Consider the following 23,933-nt stretch of genomic DNA (forward strand, 5'->3'; position numbering starts at 1 on the left):
AGCGGCAGAAACGGTCTGTATTTGGTTACTAAAGGAAAGATTTGAGTCCCACTTGACCCCTAGATTTTTTACAGAGTCCTTAGGGACAGGGGGAAGGCTTAGTTCCTGTGGCCACCAGAGAGTTGCATCAAGAGGGGAGGGTTGATGGAAAAAGAGAACCTCCGTTTTCGCCGCATTCATGCGGAGGCAGTTATGGTCCATCCATTTTGAAATGTCACGCAGACAATCCTTCAGAGGATCAAAAGTAGTCTGCGTGGCACTCTCATAGGAGAAAAGCAGCTGAATATCATCTGCATAGGAAGTAGCTATGATGCCCGACCTAGCAATGAGTTCGGCCAGAGGAGAAAAATAGACATTGAATAATAGTGGGCTCAGAGCCGAGCCCTGAGGGACACCCCATTTCAGGGTACGGCTAACAGAAGTAAAAGGGTGAGTATAGACTGCCTGGGTACGATTAGACAAAAAAGAGGTCAGCCACTCCAGGGCCTTCCCCTGAATACCCATCGACCGAAGACGAGCAGTCAGGGTGGGGTGAGAGACGGTGTCGAATGTTGCCGACAAATCGAGCAGCACCAGCACCGCTCTGGAACCCCCATCCAGTTTCCACCGTACGGAGTCGGCCATTTCTATAAGGGCCGACTCAGTACTATGGCACTTTCTAAAACCATGTTGGGATTCATGAAGTAGGCCGTGGGATTCAAGAAAACCTGCCAGTTGTTGCTGCGCTAGCTTTTTAAGGACCTTCGGTATATAAGAAGAGGGGGTCCCAGACAGAACACAACAAATTACTAAATTCACAATATTTAGATTGGATTAATTCAAAAAGATCGAATCAAGGTGCAGGGTGCTTTTATTTTCACCGCACCCGTCCTAAACATTCATTAGATCATTAATCAGAACATGAATATATACACAATACACACAAATTCAATAAGCCCACAGGGGAGAGGGGAAGGTGCAGGGAAAAAGATAACATTTCTTGGTAGTTCAACATCACTAGTCAAAAAATTCTTCAATTATATATGTCCGCATTTTTAGATCACAGAAAAAATTAAATAGATCCCCATACGTGGGGTCAAATACAGTGTACAAACATCAGAATGAATTTCAAAAACGAAATCTCCTATTCAGCTATATGCATTAAACTGTTCTGTAGGAGTTCGAGTAAGTAGAGAAAGTCTACGTTTCGACCCATAGGATGTAGGACGGTAGATCCTTACTACGCGGGTCTTCGTCAGGACGTGAGGGAAGGGGAGGAAGGTGGGGCTGTTCCTGAAGACAAAACATTGAGACACGAATTTAAAAAAGGTCTCTGAGAGAGAGTCCCAAAACGTTACTCAAAGGAAACATTAAAGAAAGATTGGAAAAAAAGGGGTGACTAACAAGGAGGTATTATTGATGACAAGGCCTGCACGAAGTTACCTGCTGAGAAAACTGAAGGCGGCCTCAGAAAAACGTGGTCCTGGCACTTGCCGTGTAAATTAGTGGAAGTAGCTGTATCTAAGAACCAAATGGTAAAGGCGCCAATCACTCGGTATGTTCGCCAAAAATGTTTATACATTAAGATTCATTTAGCCAGATAGCCTACCTCTGCCGTAGTACTATGTGGTATTAGGCCATTCAAATTGGTGTATTACTCTCCATCATTGTAGCGGGATTAATTGTCCGTAATGAGGTCCAAAGCGCGTCAGTATATCCCATCAGTTATTCTGTAGAATAATGGGAGCCGAGTTAGTATTAGCGTTAGCTAGCGGCTAAATCAAAAGGGAGGATAGTCACAGACGTCTAAAAAGACGCCGCCTGAATTTCACTTACCCGAAGCGAAATTGGTTCGGGAGCGCGCGAGCCAGCGTCTTCCCCAGTCAGAGAGCAATCAGGAAGTGCTGCCTAGGTAACCCGAGGTCTTTTCTAAACTCGCAAGAGACGAGACTCGCGTTACTATGGTTACATAAAACACATTCAGGATTTTTGTAGAGCCGCCTGGAACGAGACTAGCGTTACTATGATTACACAGAACGCGGTCATAAAACATGATTTTAGGAAGACAGACTGAGCTGAAAATCCAGCATGTGTTGTTATCATAATTGGTGAGACGCTATCTACCAGGTTGGAAAAAAGTTGGTTTGGCAAGAACACATAATCGGATTTTTTAACAAAGGGGTTTGCACAGGTTGAGCGCGGACCTGCCAAGCACAGGGTAGTCAAGGCGCATATTGCACAGGACACGTTACATATTCGATATTTTCACAGACTGCATTCAACATGTATAGGAAAACATGAAATTAGAAAGACAGAATTATATTTCAAAAACAAGTTTTTGCATTGTAGTATATAGTGAAAAATCCTATATCGGTTAGAAAAGACGGCTTGTTTCAAAACAAGGTTTACACATCTGAGGGCCTCGGGCATGATGATAGTATGTTTGGCATGTGCGGACCTACCATGCAAGGTGGTCTAAGGCACAATATCTCAACACATTTATATGTCCAAAAAAGGGTTGACACAAGGTCAAGTGGATTACAATTACCATTATTACATACCGATCTGTCCAGGATCCACATTAATGGTGTAACATGTCGGAAGACAAGTACTGTAATTAAGCAAATGTAATGACAAAAAATCTATGGTAAGGAAACGACCGCTAACAGTGTCACAAAATTGGCGTGAAGCTACCACAAGGTGCTTAAGACGCACAATGGATTTATAAAGTGGCCATCTGTGCAAAACTGCTTTCGGATTCATTAAGGCCCATGCGCACAGAGTCAAAAAATCGAATCCATTTAATCTCTCTGACGTTATACCAATTGTAACTCATCCAATGTAATCTACTGTATAGTCTGCCCCTGTAATTTAATATACATTGGCCAGACACAACAACGTGCTAAAGTGCGTTTCTTGCAACACTGCAGTCGCATAAGATGCAAGGTTGAGGGAGCTCCTTTAGTTGACCATTGCAAAAACTTTGATCACCCCCCGGAAAGCCTTAAGTGGACCATTCTGGAACAAGTGAGACTGGGTCCAAGGGGTGGGAGCATAGAACCTATCCTCAACGTCAGAGAGATTAAATGGATTCGATTTTTAGACTCTGTGCGCATGGGCCTTAATGAATCCGACATGTTACACCATTAATGTGGATCCTGGACAGATCGGTATGTAATAATGGTAATTGTAATCCACTTGACCTTGTGTCAACCCTTTTTTGGACATATAAATGTGTTGAGATATTGTGCCTTAGACCACCTTGCATGGTAGGTCCGCACATGCCAAACATACTATCATCATGCCCGAGGCCCTCAGATGTGTAAACCTTGTTTTGAAACAAGCCGTCTTTTCTAACCGATATAGGATTTTTCACTATATACTACAATGCAAAAACTTGTTTTTGAAATATAATTCTGTCTTTCTAATTTCATGTTTTCCTATACATGTTGAATGCAGTCTGTGAAAATATCGAATATGTAACGTGTCCTGTGCAATATGCGCCTTGACTACCCTGTGCTTGGCAGGTCCGCGCTCAACCTGTGCAAACCCCTTTGTTAAAAAATCCGATTATGTGTTCTTGCCAAACCAACTTTTTTCCAACCTGGTAGATAGCGTCTCACCAATTATGATAACAACACATGCTGGATTTTCAGCTCAGTCTGTCTTCCTAAAATCATGTTTTATGACCGCGTTCTGTGTAATCATAGTAACGCTAGTCTCGTTCCAGGCGGCTCTACAAAAATCCTGAATGTGTTTTATGTAACCATAGTAACGCGAGTCTCGTCTCTTGCGAGTTTAGAAAAGACCTCGGGTTACCTAGGCAGCACTTCCTGATTGCTCTCTGACTGGGGAAGACGCTGGCTCGCGCGCTCCCGAACCAATTTCGCTTCGGGTAAGTGAAATTCAGGCGGCGTCTTTTTAGACGTCTGTGACTATCCTCCCTTTTGATTTAGCCGCTAGCTAACGCTAATACTAACTCGGCTCCCATTATTCTACAGAATAACTGATGGGATATACTGACGCGCTTTGGACCTCATTACGGACAATTAATCCCGCTACAATGATGGAGAGTAATACACCAATTTGAATGGCCTAATACCACATAGTACTACGGCAGAGGTAGGCTATCTGGCTAAATGAATCTTAATGTATAAACATTTTTGGCGAACATACCGAGTGATTGACGCCTTTACCATTTGGTTCTTAGATACAGCTACTTCCACTAATTTACACGGCAAGTGCCAGGACCACGTTTTTCTGAGGCCGCCTTCAGTTTTCTCAGCAGGTAACTTCGTGCAGGCCTTGTCATCAATAATACCTCCTTGTTAGTCACCCCTTTTTTTCCAATCTTTCTTTAATGTTTCCTTTGAGTAACGTTTTGGGACTCTCTCTCAGAGACCTTTTTTAAATTCGTGTCTCAATGTTTTGTCTTCAGGAACAGCCCCACCTTCCTCCCCTTCCCTCACGTCCTGACGAAGACCCGCGTAGTAAGGATCTACCGTCCTACATCCTATGGGTCGAAACGTAGACTTTCTCTACTTACTCGAACTCCTACAGAACAGTTTAATGCATATAGCTGAATAGGAGATTTCGTTTTTGAAATTCATTCTGATGTTTGTACACTGTATTTGACCCCACGTATGGGGATCTATTTAATTTTTTCTGTGATCTAAAAATGCGGACATATATAATTGAAGAATTTTTTGACTAGTGATGTTGAACTACCAAGAAATGTTATCTTTTTCCCTGCACCTTCCCCTCTCCCCTGTGGGCTTATTGAATTTGTGTGTATTGTGTATATATTCATGTTCTGATTAATGATCTAATGAATGTTTAGGACGGGTGCGGTGAAAATAAAAGCACCCTGCACCTTGATTCGATCTTTTTGAATTAATCCAATCTAAATATTGTGAATTTAGTAATTTGTTGTGTTCTGTCTGGGACCCCCTCTTCTTATATACCGAGCAATTACCCAGGTCCCACTGACTACATGGGTCCAACCCCTAAAATTTATAATATTTTAAGGACCTTGGCAGGGGCTGGGAGCAGAGAGATGGGTCTATAGTTCACCGGCTCATTAGGATCTGTATTATCTTTCTTTAAGATCGGACCAGTTGGGCATGTTTCCAAGACTCCGGGAAAATTCCGGTTTTGAACGAGTCATTCCAGATGTGGTTGAGGTAGGGATTAAGAAAGGAGGCCAATGATTTATATTGCTTAGCTGGCCACGGGTCAAGTGGTGAGCTGGAGCGGCATCTAGACAGTTCCATCAGTGAGTGCTCCAGAGAGATTGCCTCAAAGTCTGAAAAGGTGGAGGAAGACTCGATGCGGTCAGGTTATTTATTAGAGGAAAGAGCTGAATATGCTGAAGGACGTTCTAACAGGAAGGTTTGCCTCGTCAGCCTGCCCGAAAACCCGGAAGGCCCAGACCCAGTATCATATGTGTAGAACTGGTTGTGCCACATCCTCTCCCCAGCTGCATTGCCTCCCTTCTTCACAGTTGAAGGGGCCCACAGAGTGCCCACACGTCAACCACTCACTGGAGTGAACCCTTGCCTATGGTGATTCATTTACTATACTAGCGGAACAGAGACGGAATCCTCAAGAACACCTCAAGTTACAGGATCTGGCTGTAGAGAACACACAGATAATGATACTCCCTGACTTCCCTATGACTATGCAGCAGCAGCGTAATTCCTTCCTTGCAGTCAAATGACACCTGCCAACATTGGAGGTCAGGTACACACTTCTTTTCCCGGCAAGACTTTGCATGATACACAAAGCCCAGAAAGTGTTTTCCCAGACCCTAAGGTCGCCTTTGGAATTGATCAAAACGTCTGGACTTGCTCCTTCTGGCTCCACTGAATGCACTGCGGTATCTGTGGCTCCCTCGGCTGAGGAGATCCCCAATGCCTGCATTGCTGCCAGGGCAATTCTCCATGATTACGCATTACTCTAGGCTTGGAGCAGAGTATCTACAAATGTCGGACGGCTCTCCAGGCCGCTGTCATGATCCGTGAGTTGCCACATTTATCGAACCTTGATGAAGTACTGTCCAAGTCCTCCAGTTACGAAAGTTCCACATCAACCTGGCCCTCAAAGCTGGACTCTGTAATACTTCCTCAAGTAATGCCCCAGATGGCTGAGGACCTTGGGTGACCTCTGCCATGCACTGTCTGGTACATTTTCTTTACTTTTGCTAGAAAGTATAGCCAGTAGCCAGGGATTCATTGAACCTGTTACCATTGGACACCCATGCACTCCTTTTCCTCCACCCTCACCCTTCCCTCCCCTCCTCTCCCCCTCCCCCTCACATCCTTCCCCTCCACTTCACATCCCCTCATGTTTGTTTCCACTTCCCCAACTCTTCCTCCCACTACTTTATTATTGTTTTGTTCAATCCTCATCTGTAAATGCTGGTTTATTTTCTCTGTGGAGATAGAGAAATGCTGACATGTGTAAAATGTCCTGCAAGACTGCTTATTTCTCTAGCGGTATGGTGTGTGGCTGGTGGCAATATGTTTGCCTTGAACAAGGGGTTTCAGTGACTCACACCCCCTATCATTAGTTGTTTACTACTGACAAGTACACTTACATCATTTGGGCGGACACATATTGTCCCTCTGTTCCTATGGTATTATTCATTGGTTGTTGAAATGGTTTTAGTCCTGTAAGCCCTTACTCTCCGAATCTTCTCCTGCTCAGCACTGTGGGGATGACGTTACATTCCCTCCAGGGAAGTGACTTTTTCCCCTCACCCATGCAATGCCCGGATTTATGGTTATCATGAACATACTAACATGGAATGTCAAGTGAATGCATACTCCCTCGTGCAGCTATGTGGTCCATTCGTATTTACTCTGTCGCGCAACACACTACTGCAAGAATTCCACCTGTCACTGACCGAGACCGCAGGTCTTCAGTGAATTTGGAGGGGGCAAGTATTCTACACAAATTACTCCACACATACTAGAGGCGTCCTGCTATGGGTTAAGGCTAGCACCCCTTTCACAGTGCATGCATCTGTCATAGATACCAAGGGTGGTTACATGCTAGTGAAGGGGCATGTTGAGGGCAAACATGTACTCCTTTGATCCATTTACGCATACAATTCCTCACCAAACTTACAGGGGTACTTTCACAATGGAGTGGGATACTATGGCTCCCAGGCGAAGACTTCAATAGTGTACTGGATATAGGCATTGACTGCTCCTTCCCGTCCTTCTCTGCAGAATTGCCACCACTAGCTCCCAGGCGCTTGCTGCCTGGCTCAAACACTGGAATCTATCTGACATATAGAGACTCCGCAATCAATGCACTAGGTTTACTCCTGTTCTAGCCTCCACAGCTTACATGTCAAGGTAGACTACCTTCTGGGTCTCCTGGACCCCTTTCTCCACATAACACACATTGAATATTTAGGTCGTACCTACTTAGACCACAATCCCCAGCATTTATGTATGAATTGGAACACAAAAACTCCTCCTATTCCAACATTATGACTGCAACTAGCATTGCTGGAAGTCCCTCTTTTTTGGTCCTCCCTGGAATCAGCCATAGAAGAACACTTCAATCTTAAAACTAATACGGCCTCATCTGCTCAAATGGGACACTTTTAAAGTGGTCATTAGTGGTCCTTGTTTTGGTAATACGTGTAATGCAAGACGGTTACTTGATAAGGATATCTCTCGCATTGAGCAGGACCTACTGGGTACAGATCACAAGCTATTTTGGCATTGGGGCACAGGAAGAGACTCCTGCTGGCACAATGGGAGCATGGGGCGCTACTAGAACACCTTTGGAGTCTTAAATATGCTGCCCATACTGCCAAAACTCATGATGGAGAAGACAAGGCGGGTTCACTCTTAGCGTGGCTTGTTCGCCATGAACATCCTTGACATCCCATATAGGTGCTCCGCTCAACTGCTGGCATCGTCCTTCATATCCAGACAATGATTCACACTGAAATAACAAGATAATACACCTCTATGTACACGTCGGCTGCACCCACAGACTCAGGTACCGCTTATTTCTTACTAGCCTCCAGAGCCTCACCTACCCTATTTCCTGACCAGTGACTTGAACTGGATAACACTATTGTCTCATTTGAGATCCAAGAGGCCATACATGCTCTGGCTACAGGGACAACCCCAGGTTGGTATAGTCTCCAAACCGAATTTTATAAAGCCCCACTTCTGGCCACATGCCTTCAGACACTATATGACAAGGCCCTCGAGGCTGTCTGTCTACCACCCTTGCTTCATGAGGCATTCCTCAGTCCCTTACCCAAGCTGGACAGAGATCCCTCTGCCTTAGGCTCATATCGCCCTCTCGCATTACTCAAAACAGACAACAACATACTTCCCAAAAAATAACTGGCCATTCGGCCCGTCTGGTGTCCAACTTTCATACACCCTGACCAAAACAGGTTTGTTCCGACTCGGAACACCTTACTAAACTTGTGGATATTTTTTCACAGTTATGGAGAATGCCCCCTGGTATTGGCCATGCTCCAGATGCCTAGTTCTGTACTTGGAAAAGGCATTCGATTCCTTGGAGTGGAATTTCCTATTCGCAGTTTTGATCCGCTCCGGACTGGGCCTCTGATTTATTAACTTGTTGAAACTATTTCACACCTGTCCACTGGTGAGGGTGAAGACTGGAGACTTGATTTCTGATCCAGTCCCAGCCCATAGGGGTATCCAACAGAGATGCCTGTTATCCCTTCTGCTTTTAGGGCCTACTCCTATACCTGCGCGATGTCCACATGAACACTCAATATAGCCCATATTTCACAGGTTTTCAACAACTTCCGGACTAAAAGTTAATTGGGCAAAATCATGCCTTTTCTCCTTTAGTGGCACTGTCCCAGACCCTATTTATCATCTTGGGGGTACTCACCTAACCTGGCAACCCAGTGACATTCCGGTATTTTGGTATCAACATTTACGAAGACCCCTTTGACCTATTTGATGGTAACCTCACCGACACAATGTCCTCAATACAACCACAATTAATATGCTGGAAAACTCTTCCACTCTCCGTCGCTGTATGGGTGACCCTCATTAAGACGATTATGCTGCCCCGCCTAGTGTACTATTTCACCAACCTCCCCCTGTGCATCCCTAAAACCTTGTTCTGCATGCTCAACAAACTCACAATGGACCTTCTTTGGCAAAATACGAGATGTACAATACGAGATTTACAAACTCCACTTGCAGATCACTGAAGATGAACTAGCGATCCCCAATTTCGAACACCACTACTTGGATTCTACACTGCAATGGGTGACCAAGTGGTTGGCGGTAATTCAAGTATCAGACACCACCACAACAACCCACCCTGGAGCTGGTTCCATATTTTATATTCATTCACCAGACGAACAACCCCATTCCCTACGCTACTACATGTAGCACACCGGTGTTTTATATATAGTATCTTAATTACCAAAGCTACCCAGCCTAATGCCCCTGCCCTTCCACTCCTGGGCACCCCTAGGGGAGATCCGTTCACCTCCTTGAGGGAACTTTCAGCCTGGCATGAAACTGACTTACACACACTAGGAGATTTTTAATGAGGTGGCTCCCTCACACCATTTGAAACCCTAATAAGAGATGAGGGGCTCCTGCCCGGCCACAGCCTACTTCACACTTCCAAAATTGTGGCACTTTAAGCATGTTGGGGTAACATGCAACAGGAACGCCCAATGCATCTCACCATCCAATACCTTCATGTCATAGGCGCAGGCCACAACCTGACACAGAGTTTTGGTGAGTTGCTGCACACACATGCTGCTATCTCACTCCTGTTGAGAAACAAACCTGGTCCGTCACGGACACAGAATTGAGAACCATAGTGGAATATCCTGCACTTTTTCTATGAAACACACGTTTCCACTTTATTCAACACTACATACTCCACAGAGCATACCTCACTCCTGCAAAGATAAATCAATGCTATCCCTGCACAAATGCTGCATGCCTCAGCTGCTCTATTCCTGATGCTGGTCTGGTACACATGGTATTGGACTGACCTTCCCTTTGATATTTTCTAGGTGTGACCGCTCAGTTAGCAGACTGACAAGAGAGATCTGTGCCCCATACTTGGGAGGTCTGTTTGCTGGGCCTCGCCCGCAAGGACAAGAGACACAGGTCCACCACACAGTTCACAGACCTGGGATTGCTTCTTGCCAAGCGCTTAATCATCTGTGGGTGAAGATCGCCAATTACACCTGCAGTACCTGCTTGGGAACTCTCCATCCAGGCCTGGGCCCGGGCAGAAGGTGTTGACTTGCACAGGGAGGACACACAGGGACTACGTAGGTACCCACTTGTAGCCAGCTAGGATACTATCCTGACTGACTTTCACACTGCCTTAGTGACTATAAAAACATTTGTATTGCTACCAGGGTAGGGATGGAGAAGTAAGATAGGAAACTTTCCACTGATACCAGAGGTTCTGATTTAGGATGCAAACAAAGACCATGAGACGTGCAATGAGCAAAAGTCTGAGGAGGTGATAGTTGTTTCAGATAAGGTGCATAATTAAGTTGTAGTCACAACAATTTATAATCAAAAAAGAGCTAAGGAAGCTATCAGCACTGAATAAGTTAGATCAAGATACCACAATCACAATTATGATTGCCCATCAAAACCAGCAAGCCTTACACTGTTAAAGCATGTTTTTCCAAGTTTTTTGGCCACAAACAAAAAGCAATACAGGAAATCAAAGGCAGGTCATCAAATTGACAGTGCCACCCAAAAGGCTTGCTAGACCACATGCAAAACCTGTCACACTGGCAAGCACAATTTACAAAGAAAATTTACACAATTGACCAGATGTTTACGTTCTATCTAATTTTAGAAAAGTATGATGTACTTACGAGACAGACATAATTTGTGGTGTCTGTAAACTTACGGACCCAAGGCATCTGGTGAAGAATTTCTTGCATGCTTTGAGCATTCTAACTGACCTCTTGAACATTTCGTCTGGCTCCACTATAATGATGGAGCCCGAAGCGGAACCTTCAAAGTCTTAGCCTCTCATCAAAGTTGTTTCCCAGTGTTGTTCTTCAGCGACTGTCCTGTCCTCCTTATATATATACTTATATATATATACACCAAGTGGCCGAAGATGTCAGTAACTGCACCAGTGATACCCCTGTGTTAGCTGGGTCCCCGACTGCCTGCCTTTTTTTGCTGATGAAATCCACCTGGTCCCTACGACATGCAGATATCTTCAGAATTTATTACACCGGTTGCTTAGTTCTGCATACCCAATGGCCTAGTTATGAATAGCAAGTAAAACTAAGATGATGCTGTTCAAATCACCTAAATATGTTAAAAGCAATTTTATACTAGACAAATCCTCCCTCAAACAGGTTCCTGGTTTTAAATACCTAGGGTTCAGCGTATCATCCAACACTAAATAGAACATTTCAAAAATCCAGGATTCAGAACCTTCTGGCTCAAAGGACAGGGATAGCAGTGTGTTTTGAATGGAAAAATGGTGGACATTTGATATCCCCCCTGAGGTGCATAAAGCCCAGATCCAGAATATATTTCAGTAGGGAGCAGAGTTATTGGGTTATTCCGGTTCATTTACATTTTTATTGAAATTAGCTATAGGAACTCCCACAATCCTGACGTACTTAGAGCTTGGAATTTCAGATATTGCTTCCCTCATCAAGCAAAGGCCATTGCTTTGGACCAGAGAACGAGACACGCTGAACTGAACTATACAGGGAAACACTTTGCGACTCCCTCAGTCACACTGCCAGTGGATTACTTTGTTGGTTTAAGCATGTATGAGACATTTGAGGCAAACGTGTTTATCACATCTTTGGTCCTCCCCCAATCTGCTTACTCTTGAAACAGTATCAGAGGTCAGGTTAGCATGCAAATTGTGGTTACAGGAGGCACAGTTTTTAAGAATCACTCATTGAAGTTCGGCCAAAGAGTTCCTGATGTGTAAGTGCACTCCCAAATTTGAACCCTACTTAAAAGTGATAGATCCATTGTTGACCAAGGCCTTGTATTTTAAACTTAGGGTTGGTACTTTAACATTTAATTATTGTATCTTTAGGTGAGGCACATTGCTTAGATACAGTAAATACTGCCAAAATCGTTTAAATTGCGTGGAGGATGAGGGTAATTTTTTTCTCTGTCCAGTGTATGATGTTCCAAGGTGAAAATAGGTTTGCTGACTACTGAAGGACTTGGATACTTGAAAGTTTAAACCAGCATTGGAGCTGAAGGAGACATTCACTCATAATCTGTGATTTTGGCAGTGCCTCATTATTTGTTTGAATTCTGGAGTATTAGGAGCCCTTCTGCGACCCACGATGATGGCTTTATCTTTACACTTTTTTTTAGAGGTAACCGATTTTCCTTTTCTCGATCATTTTTTTAGGGTAGTTTAATGTTTTATGGATTGTACCCAAAATAAACCTAATTATTGATTAGTATTTTGAAAAAGGATATGGACATACAGTTCTAGAAGTACAGCCTTCACCCACTTCCATTAAAAAAAACTGAAAAAAGAGTACTGAATAGCACAGTTCAGTGCCTTATTTCTATGTTATGTTTCCTTTCATTTCATGGTGGCACACACATCGCCAATCTGATTTCAGAGAGTTTGTAGTCTGCTGCTGGTGTTGACAGAAAACCCTAATGAGGCTTCCCCAGTTACGGATGTTTTCATGGGTCCTCTGACTTTGTAGTAGTCTTCCTCTTCTCACGTAGACGCTGATAGCAAATTCAACAGAATTAAGTCAGCAGTGTCACGTAGGATCATTTGGTGCATCTGGATACTGATTTCAAATTAGTGGGCAATTGGGTGGCCAGTGAGGGGATTGCATGGCTTCAGGGAAATGTTTTCTCTTTTGATAATTTTCAAAAGGGTCTGAATTCTAGTCATGTATCCACTGTATTTCTCTGGATTATATTAATTCTCTTAATGTTTCTGGCCTTACCATACCTGTGTCAAGAATATTTGCTTCAAGAAAGATCCACCCATGCAGCACCCAACCACTTAATAACATCATAAAGGATTGATGGCACTCCCTTGTCCCACAAGCATTGTATCAATTACATATATACAACAGCAACACCACTGCTAGGAAACAGAAAACCCCCATTTAACATACAGATCAGAATATAATGGCATTATTTCCAGAGATTTCCTCCATATCGCACCCGACATCTGTACTCACATTGGCAGCTGGCTCTCTCCCTCGCTGCATCTGTTCAACCACCGTGGGACCCGCCGGTTTGTTTTTTGTAGCTCCCACATTCAAGGGACCGCCATTTCCGCTCCTTGGATCCAGCAGCCGCGGTCTTTGCGGATGTCGGGGGAAGATTTTGCTGGGGGCCGGTACACCCTCACCAGGGAGCAGATTATCCACATGAGCCAGAAGTGCCTTGCTCCGAGCTCTGCGGGCGGCTGATGCCGTTGCTGCTTTGGAGGAAGCGCCGCTCGAAGCTATCTTCGGCGCCATAGTGGAATCCTTGCTCGTGAGATGAAACACCAGGTGCCGCAGATAAGTCTCCACACACTGTCTCACGAGGGAGGAGACAGTTCCCAAATGCTGAGGCCGGAGGCGCTTACTGCAAAACTGCATTCAGACCGGGGGGGGGGGGGGGCAAAGAAATAGAATCATAACGCGGCGAAGCCTTCTTCAATCGGGTCACATTGATACGGACGGACCGCTACCTGCTAGCATCGCTAACGTCCACCTAAGCGGCCGCCATCTTGCTCCGCCTCGTTGATAACATTTCTGATTTGAACTGGAGCTCAGGCAGGGAACTCTGGTACAACGACTAAAATGGCTTGAGCAGCTCAGGCGGGAGTAAGCCCGACGGGTATGGGTTTGGCTGCTGCAGTGGGGGGGGGGGCTAAGGGTGTGTGGCACCTCAGGAACAAAACGCTGTGAATATTTTGGACTTGAATAACTCACCCGCGATAGTCCTGCCTGGTAACAAGGTCAGCAGTAACAAGAATTGCACGGGGGATATGACTTGTAATAAACTAGTGCCGGAACCCATCAGGACTTCAGTAGCTCAAGAGGATATGAACCAGCCAGGCAGTCAAAAAGTAACTGATATATTAGAAGATAAGAATCCTATGGAGGACAAAAATAAATTGGAAGTTGAGAAGGAACCAAGTGACAGAGGAAGCAGAGTGGTCGGATGACGTACTAAGCACCTCGCAGGGGGCCAGCAGTCTGGAATCAGATCCAGAGGAAAGTGAGGAGGACCATCTCTCAACAACCAAAAAAAGTGCTGGTGCAAATGGGAAAGGAAAATAGTGGGAGAAAAGATCTCTCATGAGATTACTTTGCAAACACTCATATACTTGCCCACAGGGATGAAGCACGTCAAGATAGCCGAAAAACACAGGCAGGGATGAGGAAAATGCAGGGGGTAGTAAGGAAATGATCGAAGGCATTTTCTAACATGGGAGAAAGAGTGGTAAATTTGGAAGAAAGGATGATGGTCGCGGAAGCTGATGCTGCTAACGCAGTAACTATGGTGGAGGCCCATGATGCCCAGATTAAGGACATATAATGGAAGCTAGAAGAGTCTGAAAACAAGCAAAGAAGAAACAACCTAAGAGTTTTGGGGGTCCAGGAGGGCTTGGAGGGGTCCGACACTAGGAGTTACATAATCAGCCTTTTTTCAGCAGTATTCCCGGAACTCTCTGAGTGGAACTGGGCATCCAAGATCCAAAGATCATACCACACCCCCTTCAAACAGAGAACACCGGCGAAGGAAGGCGATAGACCATGGGCCATCTTGGTTTTTTTCAGAAACTTTCTCCTGAGGCAGTCTATATCGTATAAAGCAAGACCTGATGCTAGGAGATCAAGTGGGGAGGTTTCATTTTTCGTAAGGCCTGACTTCTGCCATATAACGGTAGAAAGATGCTGGATATTAAGGCAGATGCTGAAGTCGTTTCAGGACAAAAAGATTCAGGCATATCTGGTTAACCCGGCACAACTAAAAATCATTAACCAGGGAACCACTCGGTATTTCTCTTCAGAGATTAAGGCAAAGGAGTACTTGGACTCCCTGGACAAATAAGTTGTCTGGTCCATAGTGATGGGTAGAGGTGCAGAGGGGGGTGAGGGGCAGGGGGGCGGAGATGCTACTTAGCAGTGGCTGGTTGATCGAAGGAATAGCATGGCATAGCGTGGGGGGGCTTTTTTGGGTGTGGGAGTGGGGGAAGGGAAGCGTTTAATGTTTTTTTACTAAAATCTGAGTGCATTTTGGGAAATGTTGCTTTCCTTCTTCTAGGTATAGGGTTTAGAGCTATTTGTGGTGTTATAGGATCTACTACCTTCTATGATCTCGCACATCGTATGCACAGACCTAGGCGCTCTGATGGTACAGTTTTTCTACAAATCTGGCACTGCAGATTGTTCTTCTCTTGCCGCCACTGAAGATTATGGTTCTTCCCTTACTGGTATTTTATCTCATGACTCTCACACAAAAGCTTTGTGGTAGGGAGTAATGCAACATAGAGGGTATCTAAAAATAGGATGATCATAACTCAGCAAGGCTTTCCCAGGTTGAAACCTGGTGAATGCTCTGTCACCACCAAATCTTACGATGATCCTTGTCAATCAATGTTTTGTAACAGCCCAATGTTTGTCGTAAGCCCTGATACAAATGTGAAGGGAAATCATTAGGATAAATAGTGTAATGTTGCTTATTTCGATAACCCTTTGGTAAGCTAGACACTTCCAAGTTTATTCAATCAAAATATATTTATAAACTAAGCGAAAGGGTAAGAAAATGTCAAGAGTGTTGTGTCACCTACAAACTAAATATTTTTTTGGAATACCAATTTGAAACAAACGTAACAAAGTAGAACCCAAGCGAGTCTGTCTTAATTGGATTATTATATTACATCTGATTCGGAACAAAAACAAGTCAGACTAAGATAATCTTATAATCCAAAAGGGTTTGATACACATTTCTGACCCAGAAGTTTAATTTATTTCATTATGTTACTATAAAATTCACATATGCTCTTGACAGTTTTAGCATTCATAGGGTCCTATTGTCCATCAAATGTGGCACTCTGAATCTACCAACGGATTCAATGTGAAATTTAGAAACCCCTATACAACTGGAACTTCCACATTTTCGTCTCAGTTCTAAAGAAATGCAAGGAAACACAAAGCCTTTCCCAAATTGAGTAAACTGAACTAAAGGGCTACAATCAGGGCCACTTGATGAACACGTGCAACTATGGAGTTTTCAGAAATGTAATGCTCTTGTCACACAGTCCGTCTTCTACTGCTTCATTTTCTGATTTATTTTTACCAAAATGTTTCTTTTTCAATCATATCAAAAGGTACCTTCCTTGTTTCCCTCTTTCTTTTACAGTCCACTTAACGGTGAGCCAACCAATGTCAATCATGTCTAGTTGTGTACCTTATCATTTTTTCATTTGTGCAACAGTAATTATTCGATAGATTGAAATGATAAATGGCTATGGGGGCCCGATTCACAGAACTAACTTAAGACAAAATCATAAACTTACTACAATTTTGGTATTCACAGAAGGCACTTCCTCATTTTGGTATTCACAGCAGGCACTTACTCATTTCGGTATTCACAGAAGTTCGGAGTCCTAATTTTAGGACTCCTAAATGCCTTCTGTGAATACCGAAAGTCTTAAAATTAGGATTTTTCCCAATTTAGTAGTAGTAAAGTTAGGACTCCTAAGTTTCAGACTCCTAAATGCCTTCAGTGAATACCGAAAGTCTTAAAATTTGGATTTTTCTCAACTTTACTACTACTAAACTGAGAACAATCCTAATTTTAAGACTTTCGGTATTCACAGAAGGCATTTAGGAGTCCTAAAGGCTTCTCTGAAAAAGGGAGGAAACTGGCCATACAAAAGTACCTCTGACTTCTCCTCGTTGCACTTGAGTTGGGCCCGTGCAAGCCATGTGAACATGGCTGATAGGCAACTCTGGGCGATGCCAGTGCCCAGGTCGGAGCCTTTCCAAGTGAATAGTAGCTGGGTGTCATCAGCATAAGCCAAGATTTTAGCACCCAGCTACTCTGCTAGGTAAATCAGGGGGGTCAGATAGATATTAAAAAGCAGAGGACTTAGAGTGGAGCCCTGAGGGACCCGATCGATAGCTTCCTGGCAGAGGATGAGAAGGGGGGCATCCAGACCTGCTGAGCGCGCTCATCCAAAAAGGATTTTAACCAATCCCAAACGGAACCAGCAATGCCAGCTTCTTGTGTAGTGTGCCTAAATAATACCAAGGGGATATCCTTTTGAAATTCAAACAATGTGCAACTAAATGCATATATATAGATAACTATCCAACCAAGACATATTCCAAAAATGCAAAATATCTAGTATAGAAATAAAATATTTAATTCACTCTTGATTGAACTAAATGGGCTCATACCTAGACAGTTTATTAATTTCTCAGAGAACCGGGCCAAGCAGATACCATTTTTTAAAAACAATGAACCAGACACTGGATTACAGTCAACAAAAGGCATGCAGATTTTTTATAGCATAATTTACATAGTGCAGCCCTGAAAAAAAAACGCCAGACAATTCTGGTAAATCACAGAAATATCTTGCAGGATCAGAGTAAATAGCTTGGTAATTTCAATTCTGCAGCAAAAACGGGTTGACTATATCTTCATTGTATATGCATCTAATAACAGAGAGAGTCCGGCTGACTTCCTCTTCGATAAGAACTGATTGTATTCTGGATTCGCTCCTGATAGCTAAATTCATTTATGGAGCTGGTTACTCAGGGTCAATGGGGCTGGATCAGATCCTCTTACCAATGCTTAAAAAGAATTTCTATTTTTGGAGGAAACTATTAGTTCCCTTATTCCAGCACTGCTTTAAAACACAAATTATTCAAAAATCCTTTTTTAAAAGGGTTTGCGAACGTTACGACAATTTGATTGATAGAAAGCTCTCTTATATTCAGTAGGGAAGATTGTTGCTAAGGACATTCTAGAGAAGCTTCAGACATGGGCCATTATTTCCTGTGAACAACAGAGATTTAAGCCTAACTGTTCAATCTAGCTGTCCAATATGCAATAACATAACCATAGTAGCAACTATATTAGAGAGGTATGTCACAGCACAGGGGCAAACGGTCTATAAGGTTTTTCTTGACTTTTTACCAGCCTTTGACTGAATTGAGAGAACTACTCTCTGGAACAAATGGCTTACCTCTAGATATCTATGACCATTCAGAAATGAATAATTGCTCTACATTTCTTAATGAGGTGAGAAGTATTCATGGTAGCAGATAGGGGACTTACTCATCTGAATAAGTACCTGCTCCACGCTAGGATGGAATTGTACCCATAGCCTAATGTATGCAGATGATTTGTTTCTGTTTAGTCTTACTTACTGTTTTTTGCAACGCAATTTGGATTAAATGAACCGATTCTAACCAAACACTTCCCTTGGGATCAATGTGTTAACAAATAAAGTCATGGCATTCAGAGGTAGAAACAAAGGTAGTTATTATAATTGGGTATTAGGAGAGGACAAAAAGGGGTGCATTAAAAACCCACCCTATTTAGTAAAAGTATTCTTGTGCAGTCTTAGCATTAAGTATCCCATGACTCAGCGGAGCGGTAAAGCCATGGTCCATGCAAGGCTATGAGTGCCTTTTACACAGCTCTTGAGAAAAGACACTTAAGGCATTAAATTCATACTTAAAAGATTCAATTTCATGTCACATTCCTATAGGAAGTGGAACACATACCATTTGAGGCTTGGTCTACTTTCTGGAAAGCAGAAAATAAACAATTACGTTTACACTATCTCTATGGAGCACTTGACATGGCCCACGTTTTATGGCTTGAATTTGGCCCGCCAAGTATTTATTTATTGGCACTGACCTTCAGTGATCCTTTTGGGGTATCGATTAATGCACTCAAAAGAGGGAATGTGGAGGTGGCTTTTGGAAAAATAAATGGCATAAATTAATGGGATACAAATTGTTATTTTCCACAAAATGTAAACATGATCTACAAATGTTTGAACTTTCTGTGGCATACTCAAAGACTGGTCATCAAGTCAACTAAAACTGGCTCTGAAAAGAGTGGTTTCACCAGTGAGTTTCAACTTGGATGAGATGATTAATTTGCAAACAATCAAAACATTATAATATTGTAGCAGACTCAGCTTTGGTGAATAGGGTGCAACTCTATCTCAAATTTTGGGTACTCTAAGATTTATACTCGGTGCACCCTTGTGTTTGCACAAAGCTAAACTTCTCTGAAGAGTTTGCAATGACAACGAAACGGGAAACAACCTTTACAACACAACTTTTACAACGCACTACCATTACAACGAAACTTTTACAACGCAATATCCATTACAACGCATGCATTTACAACGCAGTCATTACAACGCATGACACTACAACGCACACCACTACAATGCATGCCATTACAATGCAGTGTAAAGGGATTGAAAACCTGGATCTTTAAGTTACAGGACACCTGCGCTAGAGCCCTAGTGTAACAGTTGGATGAGTTTTCACCTCCTACCAACCTGTTTCCTACATCTCTGGATCAGTATCTGGCGCCTAGATGCTCCTTGGAGCGAGTGCTGCGCGATATAAATAATCGCTTACATTACATTACATTACAGTCATTACAACGCATACCATTACAACCCATAGCATAACACATAGTACCCTTACACTATCCAACACTTACCCTACTGTTGCACCCCCTGGAGTTAGAATAGTAATTTTAACCCCTACACTATCCAACACTTACCCTACTGTTGCACCCCTGGAGTTAGAATAGTAATTTTTACCCCTAGACTATCCAACACTTACCCTAGTGTTGCACCCCCTGGAGTTAGAATAGTAATTTTTACCCCTAAACTATCCAACACTTTCCCTACTGTTGCACCCCCTGGAGTTAGAATAGTAATTTTTACCCCTACACTATCCAACACTTACCCTACTGTTGCACCCCCTGGAGTTAGATAGATATGCTTTATTGTGCATGGTTAATTAAAACCTTTACAATATCAAAGAAAGGAAATTCAATTTAAAAAAACAAAACAAAAAAAACATGAATCAGATTTAAACGTGTTAAAACCAAAGATTCCGTCCATAAAACAAACAAGAATACGTAATAAGGTGGCAATAACACAATTAAGAAAAAGGCTAACGTATTATTGAACAATCTATTTATCCTGGAAAAAATTTTTAAATGCTAAACTACCTCCCTAGCGGCCAAAAGAAGACCCCCTGGAGTTAGAATAGTAATTTTTACCCCTACACTATCCAACACTTACCTTACATGCAATGTAATGTTATGCGTTGTAATGGTATGCATTGTAAATGTAGTATGCGTTGTAGTGGAATGCGTTGTAAAGGTAGTTTCAAAGAATTCGTTGTAATGGCATGCGTTTTAATGGTATGCGTTGAAAAGGATGTTGCGGTGTAAAAAATGCGTTGTAAAGGTAGGCGTTGTAAAAGTATGCGTTGTAACGTCATACAGCCCAACGAAACACATGTCAGGGATTGGTTTTATTAATTCCAGGTTAGCTTGGATGGTATTTTACCCATCCAAAGCTGTACTTCTGTGCCTAGAGTGGTAAAAGGTTGTTTACATTGAATAGCTCGGCATGGATGGCATTAGCAATTCCTATGCTTAAAGACTTTGCTGTAGAAATAGCAAAAAACTTGTCCTTTTCTAGCTCGGTGTGAATGGCACTGTGCTAATCCTATGCTTAAAAACTTTGTTAGAAAAACATATATTTGAGGTGAGCAGATTTAGAGTGAAGCTGGTGTTTTACGGTGCTGTGTAGAGGAGCTTAAACTTGGGAACTACCCAGAGTTGTTAGCATTCTTCTTTACATAATTGATATGGTACTATAAGCCTAAAAGAGTATAGTTTTGATATATATTGACATTGACGAAGTCCAGCATGGCCAAAACGTGTTTGACTGCCGAGGGAGCGGAATAAAGCTTTTTCAAAAAATGAACATGGAGTAGTGTGCACCACGCCTTTCTTGTGAGAGAAGTGCTTTTGAAGAAAAAATATATATATATATATATATATATATATATATATATATATATATATATATATATATATATATATATATATATATATATATATATATATGTGTGTGTGCATATATATGTGTATATATGTGTATATATATATATATATATATATATGTACATACATATATGTTTTATATAAATATATTGAAAACAAAGATTGAAGTGAAGTTATAGTTAGGTATGGTAATAATATTGTATCTTATGTTTAAAAATCATCCTCAAAATTCATTGGAAAAAAAAACATGGGTTAAAGTGACGTTATAGTAAGGTTTTCAAAAAAACAACAACATTGAGCAAGAAAAAAAAACGGAAACTTACAGATATAATTTACTGAGTTAACTATAACTTGCACCCAAGCGATGCACTGCTTGTAAAGCCACATAGTACATAAATCATGACATTTTAAGTGACATCAATGATGAGAATCCTCGTGACATCTTAAATGCTTCTGGAAGACTCTTTCTCCTCGGACCAGTTTCCTACCGATATCACACTTGACTTATCTATGCGAGGCCCATTCCTGCTGTTTTCAAGCAAGATACTAGCCAAGATATTTTTAGAATATGATTATTTTACCATAATTTGAAGAAAAATACGTCAATTTTGCAGAGAGGAAAAAATCACAAATGTCTTCCATTCCTAAATTGCCTGCATCTCAGTCCCACTCCCTGCTGTGTGTGTTCTAATTCCTGGGTGGCTTAGTATCCTGACCAGCCTCGGATTGGTAACGCGGGCACTCGGGCAATGCCCGAGGGGCCGTTGCCTGAGTTCATCCTGTGGGCTGCTTTTTTGAGCAGTCTGGGGCCGATTTGGGCAGTGTCTCTATTTTCGGAATACAGCCAGCGGCCAAGTGGGTGGCTGAGTGGCCTTTCTGCAGGCAGATGGGCGCTCATTACCACCAACACCACCGGTTCCTCACCCCCGGTTTAGCAACAGGCAGAGGTATCACTCCCTTTGTCTAGCTGGCCGGCCCCTTAATGTGTGCACATACTGAGCGGAGCAGGGGGGCCTCAGTAGAAGTGGCCTCACTTGTTTTAAGGTGTGTTTCACTACTGTAAACTAATGAGTGCATTTTTTTTAAAGTCCCCCTCCTTCTTTTTAATGCAATTACTCTGAAGCAGTGATGTGAGGAAAGGCATTATGCAAATGAGGGCCGATTTTTTTGTGTGTGCCCGGGCCGATTTTCAATCCCAATCCGACCCTGATCCTGACCCTCTCTTCGTTTTGGTTTAGAGTGGAATTTTCTGACTGTATATTCTGTATTTTCGATCTCCTTGCTTTCACTACTTTACTTTTTAATATTTGACTTGTGCATCTATCTCAGCAGTATGTCAGTAAGATGCTAATGCAAAGCATATTCCTGTTTCTTCCTTCAAAGGCCTTGTGCGTCTGATTCGCTTCTTTTTGCCTTCAATATTCAACGCCCCTGTATCCTTCTTTAACTTTCCTTTGTTCACCCAAGGCGTGATTTTGATGCCGCATTTCCACCAGGAATTATGCCTATGTGTCTTACTTCATAGTGTATTTGGTACCCTGCTTTCTCCCAGTGGCAGGTGCTACTGTTCAGTGGCATAACAAAACGTGAGGGCCCCCCCTGCAAAGTTCATGGAGGGGCCCCACCTCCGAACCAACTCATGAGCGCTCAGGCCAGGGTGCTGTGGTGCTGTGCTGAGCCCCCTCCCCCCCTACCCCTCCGCACTGCGTGGCCTTTGTTACGCCACTGCTACTGTAGTTATTGTTACTCTATCTTCCCATTCTGATCGCCTGCTTTATTTCTGACTGTAGAGCGCTCAGAAGCCTGGTTGGGTGGAATCAGGGCCAAACCTGACAATATGTAAATCAATGATCGATTGAATAATTAGATATAAGCATCTACATCCACTGCAGATAGAAAGTAGGTGCACCGAGCCAATTCCACCGTTCTCTGTCTTTGGCTAGGATAGTGCGTGTTTTGTTTCTCACTTTTCCCACGCGCTGCATTTGGCGCGCAAGGCAATTAACGACGCTAATAACCCCGAAATAGACAACACAAGAGAAAGCAGATTAGTAGTACCACACATCCGATGCACGTCCATTATTCAGAAAAGGCTAGTGAGAGTGGTAAACAGTCCAACTTTCTAATGAATCTGCAAGAGAGAGTAAACAACGCTTCTCGTTTCTCGTCAGCGCCTGCAGCAAGGACCAGCGCGCGGGGAACATGCCAGGGGTTACTCCGCGGCAAGCAGTCTTAAGCACGACTTTAAAACAATAACTCGCAGCAAGCTATAAATGAGTATGTGAAAACATACCTGCGGCGGTCATGCTGGGGCTCGGTGGGGTGGAGGCCTTCTTTAGTGCTAAGAAGTCTGCTTAGCGGATACCTCTGCCCGAAGCCCTCCGGGTCGCAGCAGTCACTGTGTCGCCTGATGTGGGCTAAATTTTCAGGAAGTACAGATCTTCGCTTACTTCTCTCTTGGGCTCCGCCGAGGCTTAACTCGCTCATGCAGGTTTCCTGCACTGTCAGAAAAAAGCAACATTGATTTACTTAGCGCTTTGCATTCCCCTTCTTTTATAAACAAAACGCTGCTATTTTTGCACTCGAATGCAGCCCGCTAAATTTCATTCATGTTTTAGGGAACGTTATCGTTTAGTTTCATCATGTAACTTACTACACCTTATCTGTGACGATTTGCATAGTAAATTGTCTGTCTACTCAACACGGATTAGTTTATCTCTGAGGTGACAGCTCTCACCACAAGATGTGTCGCTGTTAACTACTTCGATAAAGGCACCACATCAACACAACAGTATCAACAATTTTAAACTAAGTCTGGTGCTTTGTGTGTTTAATGGCAGTGGTGAGAAAGGC

The 23,933-nt window shown here is 42.9% G+C and overlaps 1 protein-coding gene across 1 annotated transcript in view; it reads right to left on the reverse strand.

Moving 5' to 3' along the window:
* Positions 1-23,514, reverse strand: part of BANK1 (B cell scaffold protein with ankyrin repeats 1) — a 2,434,538-nt gene extending 2,411,024 nt beyond the window's left edge. Inside the window, exon 1 of the mRNA XM_078676074.1 lies at positions 23,374-23,514. Within this exon, the coding sequence (XP_078532200.1) occupies positions 23,374-23,386 (13 nt within the window). The 5' untranslated portion in view covers positions 23,387-23,514. The remainder of the gene's footprint in view (positions 1-23,373) is intronic.
* Between the last annotated feature and the right edge of the window lie 419 nt (positions 23,515-23,933).

Source organism: Lissotriton helveticus, chromosome 2_1, assembly GCF_964261635.1.
Source record: "Lissotriton helveticus chromosome 2_1, aLisHel1.1, whole genome shotgun sequence".
NCBI lineage: Eukaryota > Metazoa > Chordata > Amphibia > Caudata > Salamandridae > Lissotriton > Lissotriton helveticus.